The 17096-nt window shown below is 39.8% G+C and overlaps 1 protein-coding gene across 1 annotated transcript; it reads right to left on the bottom strand.

Annotated features, from left to right (window-relative positions):
• Positions 1-45: 45 nt before the first annotated feature.
• pex13 (peroxisomal biogenesis factor 13) lies at positions 46-17085 on the bottom strand. Its single transcript, XM_073051062.1, has 4 exons — positions 16889-17085; positions 10673-11364; positions 3749-3874; positions 46-3220 (listed from the first exon to the last, which is right to left on the bottom strand). The coding sequence occupies exons 1-4, from the start codon at positions 17074-17076 to the stop codon at positions 2925-2927; spliced, it is 1302 nt and encodes a 433-aa protein (XP_072907163.1). The 5' UTR covers positions 17077-17085; the 3' UTR covers positions 46-2924.
• Positions 17086-17096: the final 11 nt, after the last annotated feature.

The following is a 17096-nucleotide window of genomic DNA, read 5'->3' as shown; positions in this document are numbered from 1 at the left end:
GATTATGACTATGTGACAGCATTATTGAAATAATCTTCAATAATATTTCTGAGAAAATATTTTTATTGATGTCAGTACATTGTACAATGGTTTTCAATATGACAAAGTACTCAGATTGATCTTTCCTGTGAATGCAAAATGCATCTGTTATTTCTACCTTTATAAATTTCACATTACTGTAGAAAACATGTTTTAGTTTCAAACAAAATATTCTTCAAATGATCTAACTATCCACTTGAGTTTAACTGTTCTGAAACTAATTTGCACTGTAAATTATTCTCAATATTGTCATCTTTGCAGATGATAGATTTTCTCACTAATTTAAAAACTTTTATTGCCAAAGAAAATGAAATGACTACAAATGAAACTTAATTGAAGCCAAGTTTAAAAGTTTGTTACTCATAAGACCCTTATTTTTATGGCAAATTTATTACACAACTAATTGCATGTGTTCTCAAAATGGGTTCTGGATAATCTGCATAAATTGCCCTCATGCATTACTGAACACTCAAATACATCAGTAATTAATAAATTAAAAAAAATCAAATAAATCAGTAATACAGCAATAGCAAATGCACGCATCTGTTGACAAGTACCATTAAAATATTTAAGGGATTTGAGATGCAGGCAAAAAAAAACACTGTACAACATACTCCATTTATACTTTGGTAATCATTTTAATGAAGCTTACTTTTAGAATACCCATAATTTTGTACATTAACAGATTTTTCATGAAAAAGTTCAGAATTTGTCTGAAATTTAACTAATAAAGATACCTCAACATTTCTGTGGTATGCCTTTGTACGATAGTAAAGGAAATCCTTCGAAAAAGTATTACTTTTCAAACCAGTAAAATTATACTGCGTTATCTTTGTAACTGAGAAATACGTTAAAAGTATTCACATCAAATGCTTTCATCATCTACTACACAATTAAAAGACGAATTGAAAACTGCAATAGTAAATGATATGGTAAAACAGGTCAAGTAATTACTAGTCTTCAACTGTTTCACAACTTTGTTTACTAAGCAAGGGCTATTACATTTCCCTACAGAAATTCACCAACCATCCACTGCAAAATCAAAAATCCTACAGAAATGTTCCTACAGCTGAAGATGCCACACTCCAGGCCCCACTGGCTGTCAAAACCATAAAACATCTTTCATGAATGTCTGACCTTCAAACTTTAAAATTATGATAAAAAATTGACACTAGAAAAGCCACGATAATTTAAATGATCCCAATTCACAGAAACAGTTACCAATGCCCTTGTAGCTGTTCATCTCTATTGAGATCAATAATCATTGGGATTGCAACATGCCACAAATTCAGCTGGCAGATTTCTAAGCATGACTGCTGAGAAACTCTAACAAGTTGACCCTCCAGTGCTAAACTCACGAAAAGTATAGAAATGCAGTGCATTTAGTAGTTTGTGAGGGTGATCCAGTGTTTTCATGTTTTGAAATGAACTCTGCTAATTCCTTGTGTAGTAGCTGTCTATTTTTGTGAAAATTTTGAGCAAATATCTTAACAGTAATCAGAATTACCTCTTAGATTCAAACCCAAGCCAAAGAATCTTGGTCTATAGTTCATCTGTATGGTAACACAAGAGCTTGGAGGTCAATCCCATCACAGATACCCACCTGCATTAACATCAGAACACTGATCCTCCTAATCTACACGCACATCATATTGGGTTCAAGTGTATTTGTTTAGTATCATGGGGATAATAAGATGGGAATAACTTTATATGGATGAAACATATACATACTTAAACATCTCACAGACCTAATTTAACAAGACTGAACATCTTTTGGGCAATACACATTCATCATCCCTTTGAAAATGCACGGAGCTCTGATACATGGTAAAATAGGAGGGCACGACATTAAATATGTATAAACTTTCACAATGTAAACAAGACTGTACAATTTTTATTGACTAATTATATAGTAAGAATGTTTGTGTTATGGATTCCAAGTTGCATATAGACATGAAAAGACCAGTTTTTAATAGAATGAGTACATCACCAAAAGGATGAGATCTCTTGTGACGCAGCTGTGAAATCATTCTCTGCTCTTCCAATGTAATGTTCTCCATTTGCACAACTTGATTATTTTTAGAAGGACTTCCCTATTATTTTACAATTATATTTAATCATTTACTACTTACATCTAGTCACATCCATTCCATTACACTATCTTCACCCTTCATCATGAGCCTTAAAAGCAAGAAGATTCTACAATTTTACTTAACCAACAATTTCTCCTTGTTGGAACATTGTTATAAATTACAATATTCCGCCAAATTTTAGTACAAATTTCATGGTTATTTAATTAATTCCGACAATATTTTCTCGTATGCGTTTTGTCAACAGCTTAAAAATGCATGGTTGCCTTGTCCATTTAACTTCTGAGTTTATGGCTATTGTGGTTTAATGATCCGGTTAATTTAATCAATTGACTGTGCATCACAACCTGTATTTATTACAAAAATTACAGGAATATCACTAATTACGCAAACACCAATGAACCCTGAGTGTTCAAATATTACACATGCAGTAAGCTTTGATTTATACCAATATAACAATCCACTGCTAATTGAACCAATTCCATATTTCCCTAAAGAAACAACGTATTCAGACAGTCAACGCAGAGTTGTGGAAATCTTAAGTCAAAATTAAAATTTTACTAACCAATAATTATTTGTCCTCATGTACATTATTTACCTGGTGCACATAGATCAGGAAAAGGATACAGAGTGGTAGGTGTCACTTAAATTAATTTTCCAAATTCTTTGATCAAAGAATATGTTACTAGATTGAGAATGAAAGACATGGTACACCAGAAGCTTAAAACCTATGAATAGAATTTAATAGAGCAGAAGGCAGGTAGGGAAGGATCAACCTTATTAATATTGATATTTTCAAGCATTCATTATATCTTTCCCAGTATTTATAGATTCTATAGTGCTAGAATCCATATTTTGTTTTGATGTTTCAGAAAAAGCAGATTCAAAGACTGCCTGCTGTTCCTCGAATGAGGTTCCTGCAGCTGCTGAATCACCATGTCTCTGTGGTTCTTGCTTTGCAATGCTTTCCTGCTCCACTTGCTTTCTGCCCCGCCTTTTACCTAAAATTCTGACATAATTAGCCGGCACTAACCCAGTTGTTTGGCCATCCAAACAGGCTAGCAACCACCCACGCACTTTTGGCTGTTGTTCTGAAAAGAAAAAAGCAAAAGAATTACGTTTGGCTCGGTATCAAATTCAGGTAAAACAACAACTTAGATTGGGTCATACAGTAACAAAGAACTTGATGGATGTGTTCTTCAAATGTCAAATAGAAAATAACTTTCAGCACTCCCAGCATTTTGACAGCTCTAAAGTACTGTATGAATATCCAGCTCCCCACCCAAAGTGAATGGTTGGTTTTTGGGAAGAAAGAAAACAATTCCAAAATTACTCTGTAATTAGTCTTCAAATTTTTAAATTTAGCTTTCTTCCTCAGTTTTATAAAGAGATGAAGAAATTGAAAACATTAACTACTAAACAGCATTTTACATCTTAGGAAATAAATTAGGAATTTAGGATTAGGATTCTTCAAGTACTTTGAAACTTTATATTATGGCAACTTTTATTTTTCAGGTTCAGTTTATAAATTTTAATAGGTAACATCAAATTTTAATATACCAAAAAATTATACATTTTACTTTGTTATGAAACTTTGGTTAAATGGTTAAACAACTCACCTTTAGGTGCCAGGTTGAGCAGATCACCTGAATGAAATGACAGCTCTTCTTCTGTCCCAGCAGTGAAATCATACTCTGCTCTTGCAACAATATGATCATCATCTCCATTTGCCCAACTTGTTGATTCTTTATTGAAAAATAGAAAAAGGTTATTCATATCCAGATTGTGGTCATCACCATCTGTTACCAATTTAAAGACAAAAATTCACGAGTGCACTATCATGGAGTTTATGTCACCAACTAGTAACTGCACTGTCACAAATATAGCAATCTGTTTTAAAAAATACTGTATCTTCCAGAGAGTTTATTTGGATTAGTGAATCCACTTAAAATCCCCTAAAAGTTCGGATATCAAACAAGAGAAAATCTGTAGATGCTGGAAATCCAAGCCCCCCCCCCACACACACACACAGTGTTAGTGGTGTTAGTGAACTGGAGCTACAGCTCGATGACTTTTGTCTGGTCAGGGAGAGTGAGGTGGTGATAGAGAGGAGTTACAGACAGGTGGTCACTCTGGGGCCACGGGGGACAGAGAAATGGGTCACAGTCAGGAGAGGAAAGGGAAAGAGTCAGGTACTAGAGAGTACCCCTGTGGCTGTACCCCTTGACAATAAGTACTCCTGTTTGAGTACTGTTGGAGGGGGGGGGGGGGACAGCCTACCTGGGGAAGCGACAGTGGCGTGCCTCTGAAGGATAGGGAAGGGAAGAGGAGGGCAGTAGTGATAGCGGACTCTATAGTCAGGGGTTCAGACAAGCGATTCTGTGGACGCAGGAAAGAAACTCTGATGGTAGTTTGCCTCCCAGGTGCCAGGGTCCAGGATGTTTCTGATCACGTCCAGATATCCTGCGGTGGGAGGGAGAACAGCCAGAAATCGTGGTATACATATTGGTACCAATGACATAGATAGGAAAAGGGAAGAAGTCCTGAAAGAAGACTACAGGGAGTTAGGAAGGAAGTTGAAAAGCAGGACCTCAAAGGTAGTAATCTCAGGATTACTGTCTGTGCCACATGACAGTGAGAATAGGAATAGAATGAGGTGGAGGATAAATGCGTGGCTGAGGGATTGGAGCAGGGAGCAGGGATTCAGATTTGTGGATCATTGGGGCCTCTTTTGGGGTGGGTGTGACCTGTACAAAAAGGATGGGTTGCACTTGAATCCCAGGGGGACCAATATCCTGGTGGGCAGGTTTGATAGAGCTGTTGGGAAGGGTTTAAACTTGTTTGGCGGGGGGGTGGGAATCAGAATGTGAGTGCAGGGATTGAGGTAGAAGGACAAGGGCATGATGCTAAGAGTTCTGAGTTGAGGAGGAAGGACAGGCAGGGGACAGAACATAATTGTAGCCAGTTAAAGGGGTTGAAATGTGTCTATTTCAATGCTAGGAGTATTAGGAACAAGGAGGATGAACTTAGAGCATGGATTAGTACATGGAACTACGAGATTGTGGCCGTTACTGAAACTTGGTTGGAGGAAGGGCAGGATTGGATGATGCAGGTACCAGAGTTCAGGTGTTTTAAAAGGAATAGGATGGGAGGTAGAAAAGGTGGGGGGGGGGGTGGAGTGGCATTGCTGGTCAGGGATAGTATCACGGCTACAGAAAGGGAAGACGCTGCAGAAGGAGTGTCCACGGAGTCAGTCTGAGTGGAAGTCAGAAATAGGAAGGGATCACTGTGCTGGGAGTAGCCTATAGGCCCCCAAATAGCCCTCGGGACACTGAGGAGCAGATAAGCAGGCAAATTTTAGAATGGTGCAGGAAATACAGGGTAGTAGTTATGGGTGATTTCAACTTCCCTCATATTGACTGGCACCTCCTGAGTGCAAGGGGGATAGATGGGGCTGAATTTTTCAGGTGTGTTCAAGAAAGATTCCTGACACAGTATGTGGACCGGCCGACGAGAGGAGAGGCTATACTGGATCTAGTTCTGGGTAATGAGCCTGGTCAGGTGACAGACCTCTTGGTGGGGCAGCATTTTGGTGAGAGTGACCACAACTCCCTTAGCTTCAGCATAGCTATGGAAAGGGATAAAATCAGACAAAATGGTAAAGTGCTTAACTGGGGAAGGGCTAACTTTGAAGGGATGAGGCAGGAACTAGCGAGAGTAATTTGGAAACAGATGTTCAAAGGGGAAAGCACAGAAGTAATGTGGGAGAAGTTTAGGGACCACTTGAGCTGAGTTCAGGATAGGTTTGTCCCACTGAGACAAGGAAAAAAATGGTAGGAAAAGGGAACCGTGGCTGATGAAACACGTCAGGCAACTCGTTGAGGAAAAAGGAAGCATATGTTAGATATAAGAAGCAGGAAGTAGGAGGGGCTCATGAGAAATATAGGGTAGCCAGGAAGGAGCTAAAGAAAGGACTTAGGAGAGCTCGAAGGGGGCATGAGAAGGCTTTGGCATGTAGGATTAAGGAGAACCCCAAGGCGTTCTATGCGTATGTGAAGAATAGGAGGATGACAAGAACAAAGGTGGGACCGCTAAAGGATAAAGAGGGCAACATGTGCCTGGAGGCGGAGGAGGTTGGGGAGGTCCTAAATGAATACTTTGCTTCAGTATTCACAAGTGAAAAGGATCTTGATCAGGATGAGGTCGAAGTAGAGCGGGCCTGTTTGCTGGACAATGTGGAGATTAAGGAAGTAGTAGTGCTGGATCTTCTTAAAAACATTAAGATTGATAAATCCCCAGGGCCGGATATGATACACCCCAGGTTGTGTGAGAATTGAGAGAAGAGATCGCAGGAGCATTAGCTATGATCTTTGAATCCTCTTTGGCTGCAGCAGAAGTGCCGGAGGACTGGAGAATGGCAAATGTAGTTCCCTTGTTTAAAAAAGGTAATAGGGAAAAACCTGGAAACTATAGACCGGTGAGTCTTACGTCGGTGGTCTGCAAACTACTGGAAAGGATTCTTAAGGATAGGATCTATGAGCATTTGGAGAAGTACAGTCTACTCATGGATAGTCAACATGGCTTTGTGAAGGGAAGATCATGCCTCACGAGCCTGATAGAGTTTTTTGAAGAGATAACAAAAGAAACTGATGAGGGTAGGGCAGTGGATGTGTTCTACATGGACTTTAGCAAAGCATTTGACAAGGTCCCTCATGAGAGGCTCATCCAGAAAGTCATGAGGCATAGGATAAGTGGAACCCCGGCTGTTTGAATAAAAAATTGGCTTAAAGGAAGAAAGCAGAGGGTAGTTATGGAAGGAAAGTATTCTGCCTGGAGGTCGGTGACTAGTGGAGTGCCGCAGGGATCTGTCTTGGGACCTCTGCTATTTGTGATTTTTATAAATGACCTGGATGTAGAGGCGGAAGGATGGGTGAGTAAGTCTGCGGATGACATGAAGATTGGAGGAGTTGTGGATGGAGCTGTAGGTGGTCAAAGGTTACAAGAGGATACAGACAGGCTGCAGAGTTGGGCAGAAAAATGGCAGATGGAGTTCAATCCAGACAAGTGTGAGGTGATGCATTTTGGAAGGACAAACCAAAAGACTGAATACAGGATTAATGGTCAGTTACTTAAGAGTGTGGATGAACAAAAGGACCTTGGGGTTCAAATCTATACATCCCTCAAGGTCGCTGCACAGGTTGATAGGTTAGTTAAGAAGGCCTATGGGATGCTAGGCTTCATTAACAGGGGGATCGCGTTCAAGAATAGAGAGGTCATGTTGTAACTCTACAAATCTCTGGTGAGACCGCACTTAGAGTATTGTGTTCAATTCTGGTCACCTCATTATAGGAAGGATGTGGAAGCTATGGAGAGGGTGCAGAGGAGATTTACTAGGATGTTGCCTGGTTTGGAGAACAAGTCATATGAAGCAAGGTTAGCAGAGCTGGGACTTTTCTCTTTCGAGCGTAGAAAAATGAGAGGGGACTTGATAGAGGTCTACAAGATTATGAGAGGCATAGATATTGGTTTCCCAGGGCACCAATAGCGAACACCAGAGGGCATATGTACAAAACTAAGGGAGGGAAGTTTAGGGGAGACATTAGGGGTAAGTTTTTTTTACACAGAGGATTGTGAGTGCCTGGAATGACTTGCCAGGGATGGTGGTGGAGGCTAAAACATTAGTTGTATTTAAGAGCTGCTTGGACAAGCACATGGATGAAAGAAAAATGGAGGGTTATGGGGTAGTACTTTTTTTTACGGATTATATGGGTCAGCACAACATGGAGGGCTGAAGGGCCTGTACTGTGCTGTAGTGTTCTATGGATTGTGCTGTGCACAGGATCAGGAACAGCTAGGGTTCCTGCCAAGATTCCCAATGGAGACGAGCTGTCAGTAATGCATCCTTCACCGGATAATGCAATATTACCAATTCCAATGGTGTTCTCATTCTGGAATTGCATCCAGAGTGCCAAGCAAATTGTTAGGACAGAGCTGATAATTGCCCATATAGCTTAGAGCAGAATTTCTCATGAAACTTTTGATACATGATCAAGTTCCACCAATTATCTTTGTCCATCATAATTTCAGCTCAGTTAATGGTCTACAGACAAAGTTGGAAACAAATGATATGGCAGGTTTTTAAGAAAGCTCCAGTTGTAAGGGAGAAAGATTGGAAACAATTCACAACTTCTATGTGGAATCATAGTAAATACTCTACTCCAGATGTAGTTAAAATATAACAGAACATATCAGAAAACTCTATATGAAAACAGCATAATTAAGTGCAAAGCTCTCGAAGACAGTATACTGTTAATTTTTTTCAAAATAGATCAATGCAGTCATTTGGAGCACAGAGTTTGTTTGTGCAATGAATAGACTCCCCTCCGTACAGTGAGAAGCTGCCTGATGTGAATGGATTGCAATCTGTATTACGTGATTAGCCTCAGATCACGATTCAGACTCCTGACCAAAATACAAGATGGAATCGTGACCTGCTAACAAACACAATTTAAAATAAAACTAATGTGGCTCTGGTTTAGTTTTAAGGCTGTGACACATTTAAACAATAGCTACATATTTAGCTTAAAAAAAGGCTTTAAAAGAAACAGCTTTTGTGCTGTTGCCTACAAAAATGAGATTGTCAAAGGCTATTACTCTAATTAGCATTTGTTCCATACCTAATATTATGTTCCAGTTTTTGAAACTCTCACAATACCAAATCCATAAAGCAGTTTCAAAGGATGGGAAAAAAGTACAGTTTATTTCACAAAAACTTCTATGTAATTATTTAACTATTTTAAAATGTTGTATTTTATTATTAATACTGAATAGGGCCCTGACCTATTTAACTAGCTGCCACCTCATTTCACCTGTTACAGCTTAATTATTCTGACCAAATTTACAAATGATGTGTTTTGACAATGTAACAGAGGAAAAATACTTTCTGCGATCTTTTCTGACACTTAGAGGCATACTTTTTGCTTATATTATTACTACGCACTTCAAATATCTTGGGTAAATACAATTCCTTCATAGTTTTATGAACCTCCCTCAGCCTTTGATCCTACTGATCTTTATGATGTCCACAACTGAATCAACAGACCTAAATTTTAGGTAATATTAATGTTTCCCTTCTAACGAAAGAATCAAACTCCATCATCAAAGCAGACAGAAAAATAGGAAAATGCAGTAACTAATTTAAAAGTTACTGAATTTGATTGAAATATTTGAGATTACACAATTATCATTTTGCTTTAATGTACAGTCTCCATCTTGTGTACTTTGAATTCACCTCCGCCTCCTATCCAGAAAATAGCAAACTCAATGGGACTAAACTGGCTCCCTGCAAGCAGAATCTGTATTCAAACTTCCCCAATCGAATTTATAGCTAAATCACCAAGGGACCCTCTGGAAGAGAGCAAATTGAAATGCATGGAACTTACAGCCAAAATGAAACTCCAATAATACAGCATCTGACGGTTGGAAAACCTATAAATTTGGATTCTGCTCATGTCTGGAATGAAAATGGGGGAGCTTGAGTGCAAGTGGTTCATATGGCCAGGACAGGGGTGGAGGCTGGTTTGGGGTCAGTGTCCAAAGTGTGGTCACAGTCAGGGATGAGGTCCTGAGCAGTCAGTTTTCAACCACTCACTCACTGCATTCACTAGAGAATTTCTTGTATAACATATAAAAGCTGTGAAATAACATGTCTGGGGAGGCATAACATCCAATAGCCGGAAAATCTGTTAGTCCAGCACTAAAAGTTCGCAGGGGTGTTGGATTAGTGGAATTTTACTGCACATGACAAATTTCTGTTGATTGAAATTCATTAATTTCCAAACAGTATACTATAGTTCAGTTATGCAGAAAAGGTTGACCCTCTCAAAAAGCCTGAAATGGCCATCTCATAAACGAATGTTGGAAGTGCTCAGCAGGTGAGGCATTATCCACGGGAAGAGAAGCAGAGTCAGCAGACCTAAATTTTAGGCATTATTACCAACTCCCTACAAATATCTTGCGTAAATACAATTACTTTGAAGTTTTAAACCTCCATGATATCTTCCCTCAGCCTTTGATTCTTCGACCGATCTTTATGAAGCCCATCAACATCTCAGGCCCAGGATACTTCCTCACAACAGTAAGAGTGAGAAGACAAACAGGTTACATTGCCAAGGGGGTACGGGTACAGACAACAGAATATCTGTGATATGCTCGTAAATGAAGTTGGAGGTCTAAGCCTAACATACCCTCTGCTCTCTGCACCTCACCACCCTCGTTTTCTTTAACTTTTGGTTGTTCTGTCAATTGGTTGTTGACTCAAAAGGTCAACTGTTTCACTCATGCTAATGCTGCTCGACCTGCTGAGGATCCCAGTATCTGGCTTTTGCTCCATGTACAAAATAATTATTGCTGCGCATCATTCTCAAAGACCTTACCAATGAATTACCTTTACATGTAAGCCTTTCAAGCCTTTTACATGTAAGCCTTGTACCTATAATAAATAAAATAATTACAACATATTTATTTGTTGGAGACCTTCTCACCTGGTTCAAAAGTAGCAGAGCTTAATAATTTCCATATGAGATAAGGACCTCCGAGAACAACTGCAAAAAACATAAAAATGGGCCAAGATTTGCCTGACCCAGGTAACTTGTCTTCAGCTCCAGCTGGAAGCACGGAGCCAGCACTCTCTGCCCATAATTCCTCAACGTCGGAGTTGTTCCGTAGGCCAAGTAATCTTTGTAGCTTCCTGTACAAATACTTCAAAGTTCGGATCAATGCAAATGCTGACAGAACTTTAGTAAAGTGCACCCGGAGTCTGGAAAAGTGATTAGCAACATCCAAGACTGCTCTGAAACTGTTGTAAACTGCTGAAAAAGTAGCATCAAGCATCATACTAACAGAAGCAAATGCATGGACAATACTTTCAATAGAATGAAATGCTCCTCTGCTGCTTTCTTCTGCCTGGCGTACAAATCTACTGGGAGGTATATCATCTGTTCGAAACCTGTTATAGCCAAGTCCTCCATATCCATAATTATAAGGGGTATAGCCTCCATATAAAGAGCTTCCGTATGGTGTGTATGCTGGAGAGAAGGTGTTATAGGCAGATCTATAAGTGCTGAGATTGCCAATTCCAGTCTGTTGCGATACTCTTGGAGGAACAGGAGGTGGAATTCGTGTAACGACAGGCTGTCTTTGTCTCGCAGGCAGGCCAGATACCAAATCAGCAGATCTGAAATTCAGGAAATACAAAGTTTCAACAGTTTTGTTCAATAGTTTCAACAAAAGAAAACAAAGAATCAGAAAATAACTGCATTCAGGAAAATAGTGCTCGTCAAAAGTTTGCTTAAAGAGAGCCATGATTCATTTAAAAATCTAATCACCTTTTGTTTACAAATAAGATTAATATCAATGACCTCAATTTACAAAATGACATTGTCTTTAGGAATAAATCTGAATGAGAAACATTACAAGGATACGATGATTTGTCCTTTGTAGAGACAGCATTTACAGGCAACAGGAGAATCTGGAGACAGCACATTCAGAGAGCAGGGAAGATCACCTTTTCACATTGTCTGCTATAAACAGATTGGATTTAATAACCTTCATTAAGTAGACTACAGGATATTTCATACTGGCTAAATTTAAACTGAACATCTGGAGAAGAAATATTTTGATAATACCTTTGAACCTATTCAAATCCAGTATTACCAATGATGATACGGATTAGGTCAGACCTAATGTTGCTTCAGTGTATAATATTTATTATGAACTGTAATATATTAATAGTTATTAATATTTTGTGATGGGGGAATCTTATTTGCTTCCTGATACCGAAGTAAGCATTGATGCAGCAAAGGATGCACAGACGTGGCCAAAAACAAAAATGCTTACGTAATTACTCTGGGACCTTTGTTGTTCTTTTTCCCCCAGTTAGGGAAATTAAATACCAAAGTGTGTAGGGTTAAGTTGATAGGCTAAGACTTAAAGGGGACCTGAGGGGCAATTTCTTCATGCAGAGGGTGCTGTCTGTATATACAATGAGCTGCCAGAGAAAGTAGTTAAGAAAGATAATAACAACAGCATTCACAGGATATTTGGATAAGTATATCGATGGGGGTGGGGATGGGGGGGTTTAGAGAGATATGGCCTAATGGACTAGTTTGGAGAGCATTATGCATCAGCATAGAAAAGTTGGACTGAAGGGCCTTTTCTCATGCTGCATTCTCCAAGAAGTTGACCGTCCTAATGACTGTCTTCTGTATTTTGTTTTAAGCACTTGGTTGGTTAGTAACTATAAACACTAAAATTAACTTTGTGCTTAGGAATTGAATATGATAGAATAACACCCACTAAAAATGTCATTACAAATAAAACATGAGTTTTATTTATTCGTGAGTTACTTCCCAAAGGGGTAGATGGATTTATAATCTGAAGGAAAGGATTACAAGAAACTTAGATTGGACTGCTAGTTCTTTATTAAATATTATTGAGCCAGTTAATGCAACAACTTACATATCTGGTGACAGGATAATTAAAATTAAAGGTAGAATTAGTAATACTGAAGTTTCAACACATTTTGGGTTCTACTCTTTATGTGATAGCAACCTTTGTCTAAGCAAGTGCTGAGTTAGAGATGGGTTACAAAAGGTTCAAAAAATAAACTAGGTAATGATAGAAATCTAGAAAATTATAAGGCTAGCAGGAAGGAGCTTCAAAATGAAATTAGGAAGGGGCCATGAGAAGGCTTTGGCAAGCAAGAGTAAGGAAAACCCCAAGGCAATCTACAAGTATGAGAAGATGTGAGAGAATAGGACCGATCAAGTGTGACAGTGGAAAAGTGTGTATGGAACCGGAGGAGATAGCAGAGATAATTAATGAATACTTTGCTTCAGTACTCACTACAGAAAAGGATCTTGGCGATTGTAGGGCTGACTTTCAGCAGACTGAAAAGCTTGAGCATATAGACATTAAGAAAGAGGATGTGCTGGAGCTTTTGAAAAGCATCAAGTTGGATAAGTCACCGAGACCAGACGAGATGTACCCCAGGCTACTGTGGGAGGCAAGGGAGGAGATTGCTGAGCCTCTAGTGATGATCTTTGCATCATCAGTGGGGACGGAAGAGGTTCCGGAGGATTAGAGGGTTGCAGATGTTGTTCCCTTATTCAAGAAAGGGAGTAGACTCTTCCTTTGTAGCATATTGTTATTGTATGCTTAATTTTGCACTGTATTAATGTTCCTCATTGGGATTTGGGGTTTTTAATTTGTAAAATGTTTTGAAAAACTAATTTTAAAAAAAGGGAGTAGAGATAGCCCAGGAAATTATAGACCAGTGTGTCTAACTTCAGTGGTTGGTAAGTTAATGGAGAAGATCCTGACAGGCAGGATTTATGAACATTTGGAGAAACATGATTAGGAATAGTCAGCATGGCTTTGTCAAGGGCAGGTCGTGCCTTATGAGCCTGATTGAATTTTTTGAGTATGTGACTAAACACATTGATGAAGGTAGAGCCGTAGATGTAGCGTATATGGATTTCAGCAAGGCATTTGATAAGGTACCCCATGCAAGGCTTATTGAGAAAATAATGAGGCATGAGATCCAAGGGGACATTGCTTTGTGGATCCAGAATTGGCTTGCCAACAGAAGGCAAAGAGTGGCTGCAGACGGGTTATATTCTGCATGGGGGTTGGTGACCAGTGGTGTGCCTTCATGATTTTTATAAATTACCTGGATGAGGAAGTGGAGGGATGAGTAAATAAGTTTGCTGATGATACAAAAGTTGGAAGTGTTGTGGATAGTGCGGAGGGCTGTCAGAGGTTACAGCGGGACATTGATAGGATGCAAACCTGGGCTGACAAGTGGCAGATGGAGTTTAACCCTGGTAAGTGTGAGGTGGTTCATTTTGGTAGGTCAAATATGATGGCAGAATATAGTATTAATGGTAAGACTCTTGGCAGTATGGAGGATCAGAGTGATCTTGGGGCCTGAATCCATAGGACACTCAAAGCTGCTGCACAGGTTGACTCTGTGGTTGAGAAGGCATACAGTGCATTGGCCTTCATCAATCATGGGAGTTCAACAGCCGAGAGGTAACATTACACCTATATCGGACCCAGGTCAGAACCCACTTGGAGTACTGTCAGGAAGGATGTGGAAAGGGTACAGAGGAGATTTACAAGGATGCTGCCTGGATTGGGGAGCATTCCTTATGAGAACAGGTTGAGTGAACTTGGCCTTTTCTTGTTGGAGCGATGGAGGATGAGAGATGACCTGATAAAGGTGTACAAGATGATGAGAGGCATTAAATAGGCATCCGTTAGTCTTGTGAGACCATGGATTTGCACCTTGGAAGGTTTCCAGGGCGCAGGCCTGGGCAGGGTTGTATGGGAGACTGGCAGTTGCCCAAGCTGCAAGCATTCACCTCTCCACGCCACCAATGTTGTCCAAGGGAAGGGCACTAGGACCCAAGCAGCTTGGCACTGGTGTCGTCACAGAGCAATGTGTTGTTAAGTGCCTTGCTCAAGGACACAACACGCTGCCTCAGCTGAGGCTCGAACCAGTAACCTTCAGATCACTAGACCGATGCCTTATCCACCAGGCCACGCGCCAACGTGAGGCATTGATCATGTGGATAGTCAGACGCTTTTTCCCAGGGCTGAAATGGCTAGCATGAGAGAGCATAGTTTTCAGGTGCTTGGAAGTAGGTACAGAGGAGATGTCAGGGATAAGTTTTTTTATGCAGAGAGTGGTGAGTGCGTGGAATGGGCTGCCGGTGACGATGGTGGAGGTGGATAAAATAGGGTCTTTTAAGAGACTCCTGGACTGGTACATGGAGCTTACAAAAATAGAGGGCTATGGGTAACCCTAGGTAATTTCTAAAATAGGTATCTGTTCAGCATAGCATTGTGGGCTGAAGGGCCTGTATTGTGCTGTAGGTTTTCTATGTTCGGAGAGTCTTGCCTTGGCACAATAAAGAATCTGAGCAAGATGCCATTGAGTATAAAGATGAAGTAAATGATACTCCAGAGGCTGGAGTATCAAAGAGATAAACACAAAGACGCTTGTGATTTTTTTAAAATGTGTGAAAGTGGGCAGTCATATTTACCCAAAGTCTGAAGTGGACCAGCCATATCAATATTGTATTTTAAGATAATAACTAAACTAGTGAGTCTTTCTCATCTCCTCGACTCAACACCTACCCAGCATCTACAAAACTCGTCAGAAGACTTTGCAAATCCCATACCATACCTGGATGAGTGAATGCACAACAACGCTCTAGTTAATCATGATCATTCATAATAATCTGTTCTCACTGGACTCTTACTCCTCCATCACTGGCATATTGTACAAATGTAACCACAGTTGCAATCTAAAATATTGTAGTCACTCTCCAAAATTCAATAAACTCCTCATTCTTACAATCTTTGTTATTTAAAAAAATCTAAATCAGTGTTGCATAGCTTTCCGATGCCAAATATATATGCATGTTTAAAGTGCTAATAACATAATAATTTTACAGCATTTATTCTCCCTTATGCAGTTTTCAAAAATATATTACACAATTCAGTGCATTTCTTAAATAAAAATCAATTCAAGATGCAAATGATTGCCATCAATATTTAATTAATTCGACAGTTCTGCAGTTCAACAGAATCTTCTGCAGGTCAAAAATGACACTCCTATAAAAAGGATGAGCAAGCTCCGTCATGATTATCATTTGTTGAGGATCTCCACAAAGCAAAGTGACAGTCCCTAGAACTACAGTTACTGAGCTTCCTACTGGAAAAGCACATATGGCAAAGATTGCATTTTGCTTCAGGCTGTTAGCTGTTTTTCCATTCAGAGAATACACTTCCCCAATGTTTATTACTTTCATTCAGAGGATCCCACTGTACATGCCATTACAGGCAAAAAAAAACTGGTTTTACATAGAACAGTAGTGTACCATCAGTATTTTGAATAATTCTGAAAATACTGTATCCCGAGCAACTGTTACCAGCTATTGATCAATAGCTCACTGAAAGTTGGAAAAGGCCATTATACAATTTTGAAGGGTTGTTTTGATTTTCAAAATGATAGTATAGTGCTTTCCCACAAATATCCAGTTTTCTCATTTATAGCAGAAAGCCACGGAAGGCACAGAACCTCGCAACTTGCTTGTTCAAATATATTGGCCAACCTTCCAATTCCATCCGAGTAACTGAAGGGTATTTAATACTCAACTGTGTCCTAATCTAAATCGTCTTATTCACATATCTGCCTGATTCATCGGTAGATTGATTTTAAAATTGTTTCCACTTTAAAATCTTTCCTATTGCCCAGCCCGTCCAAATAGGAGTTAGGCCGTTCGATTATCCGTAATTTTAACAGTTCTTCCGCGGGCTGTTACGCTTCCAAATACATGGCCCTGACCTTTTGAATTATTTTAACAGATCTACATGGCCTGCTTTGCCTTTTCAAAGGATCCCGTAATATTTACCCCGCTGACAAAGATTTTGGACTCCTGGTCTAATATCTGTGTGCGTGAAGGTCGTCTGTCCATTTCCCTCCACAGCGGGATGTTACCCGACCCGCTGAGTCCGTCTAGTTTATTTTTTGACGCATGTGGAGCCTTTGGAATTGTGTACTACATTTAAGCGTGTGATATCAGTAAGTTTTTGCCGTTCCAGTCAACCCTACCAACATGGAGCCTGCAACTGCACCAAGCACCGATGTCAAGCACGACTAACCCAGTCACGTAGCGAAACGCACTTACTGGAAGGACGGGACACTGATATTTCCCGGGATCCGTCTTTCCCAGGGTTTTGGTGGCGGCTGTGATCCCATTATCTTTGCTCTAAAAACATTCGGTCGATACGACCTCTCCGCACTTTCAGCTTCAATATCTCTCCCGTACAGCCAATGGAACCCTGAAACACTATCCAATGGAAAGCAAAGACACATCCGAACGGAGACCAGCCTCG

This window comes from Hemitrygon akajei, chromosome 7 (assembly GCF_048418815.1).
Source record: "Hemitrygon akajei chromosome 7, sHemAka1.3, whole genome shotgun sequence".
NCBI classification, from domain to species: domain Eukaryota; kingdom Metazoa; phylum Chordata; class Chondrichthyes; order Myliobatiformes; family Dasyatidae; genus Hemitrygon; species Hemitrygon akajei.
This window is presented reverse-complemented; position numbering and strand designations above follow the sequence as displayed.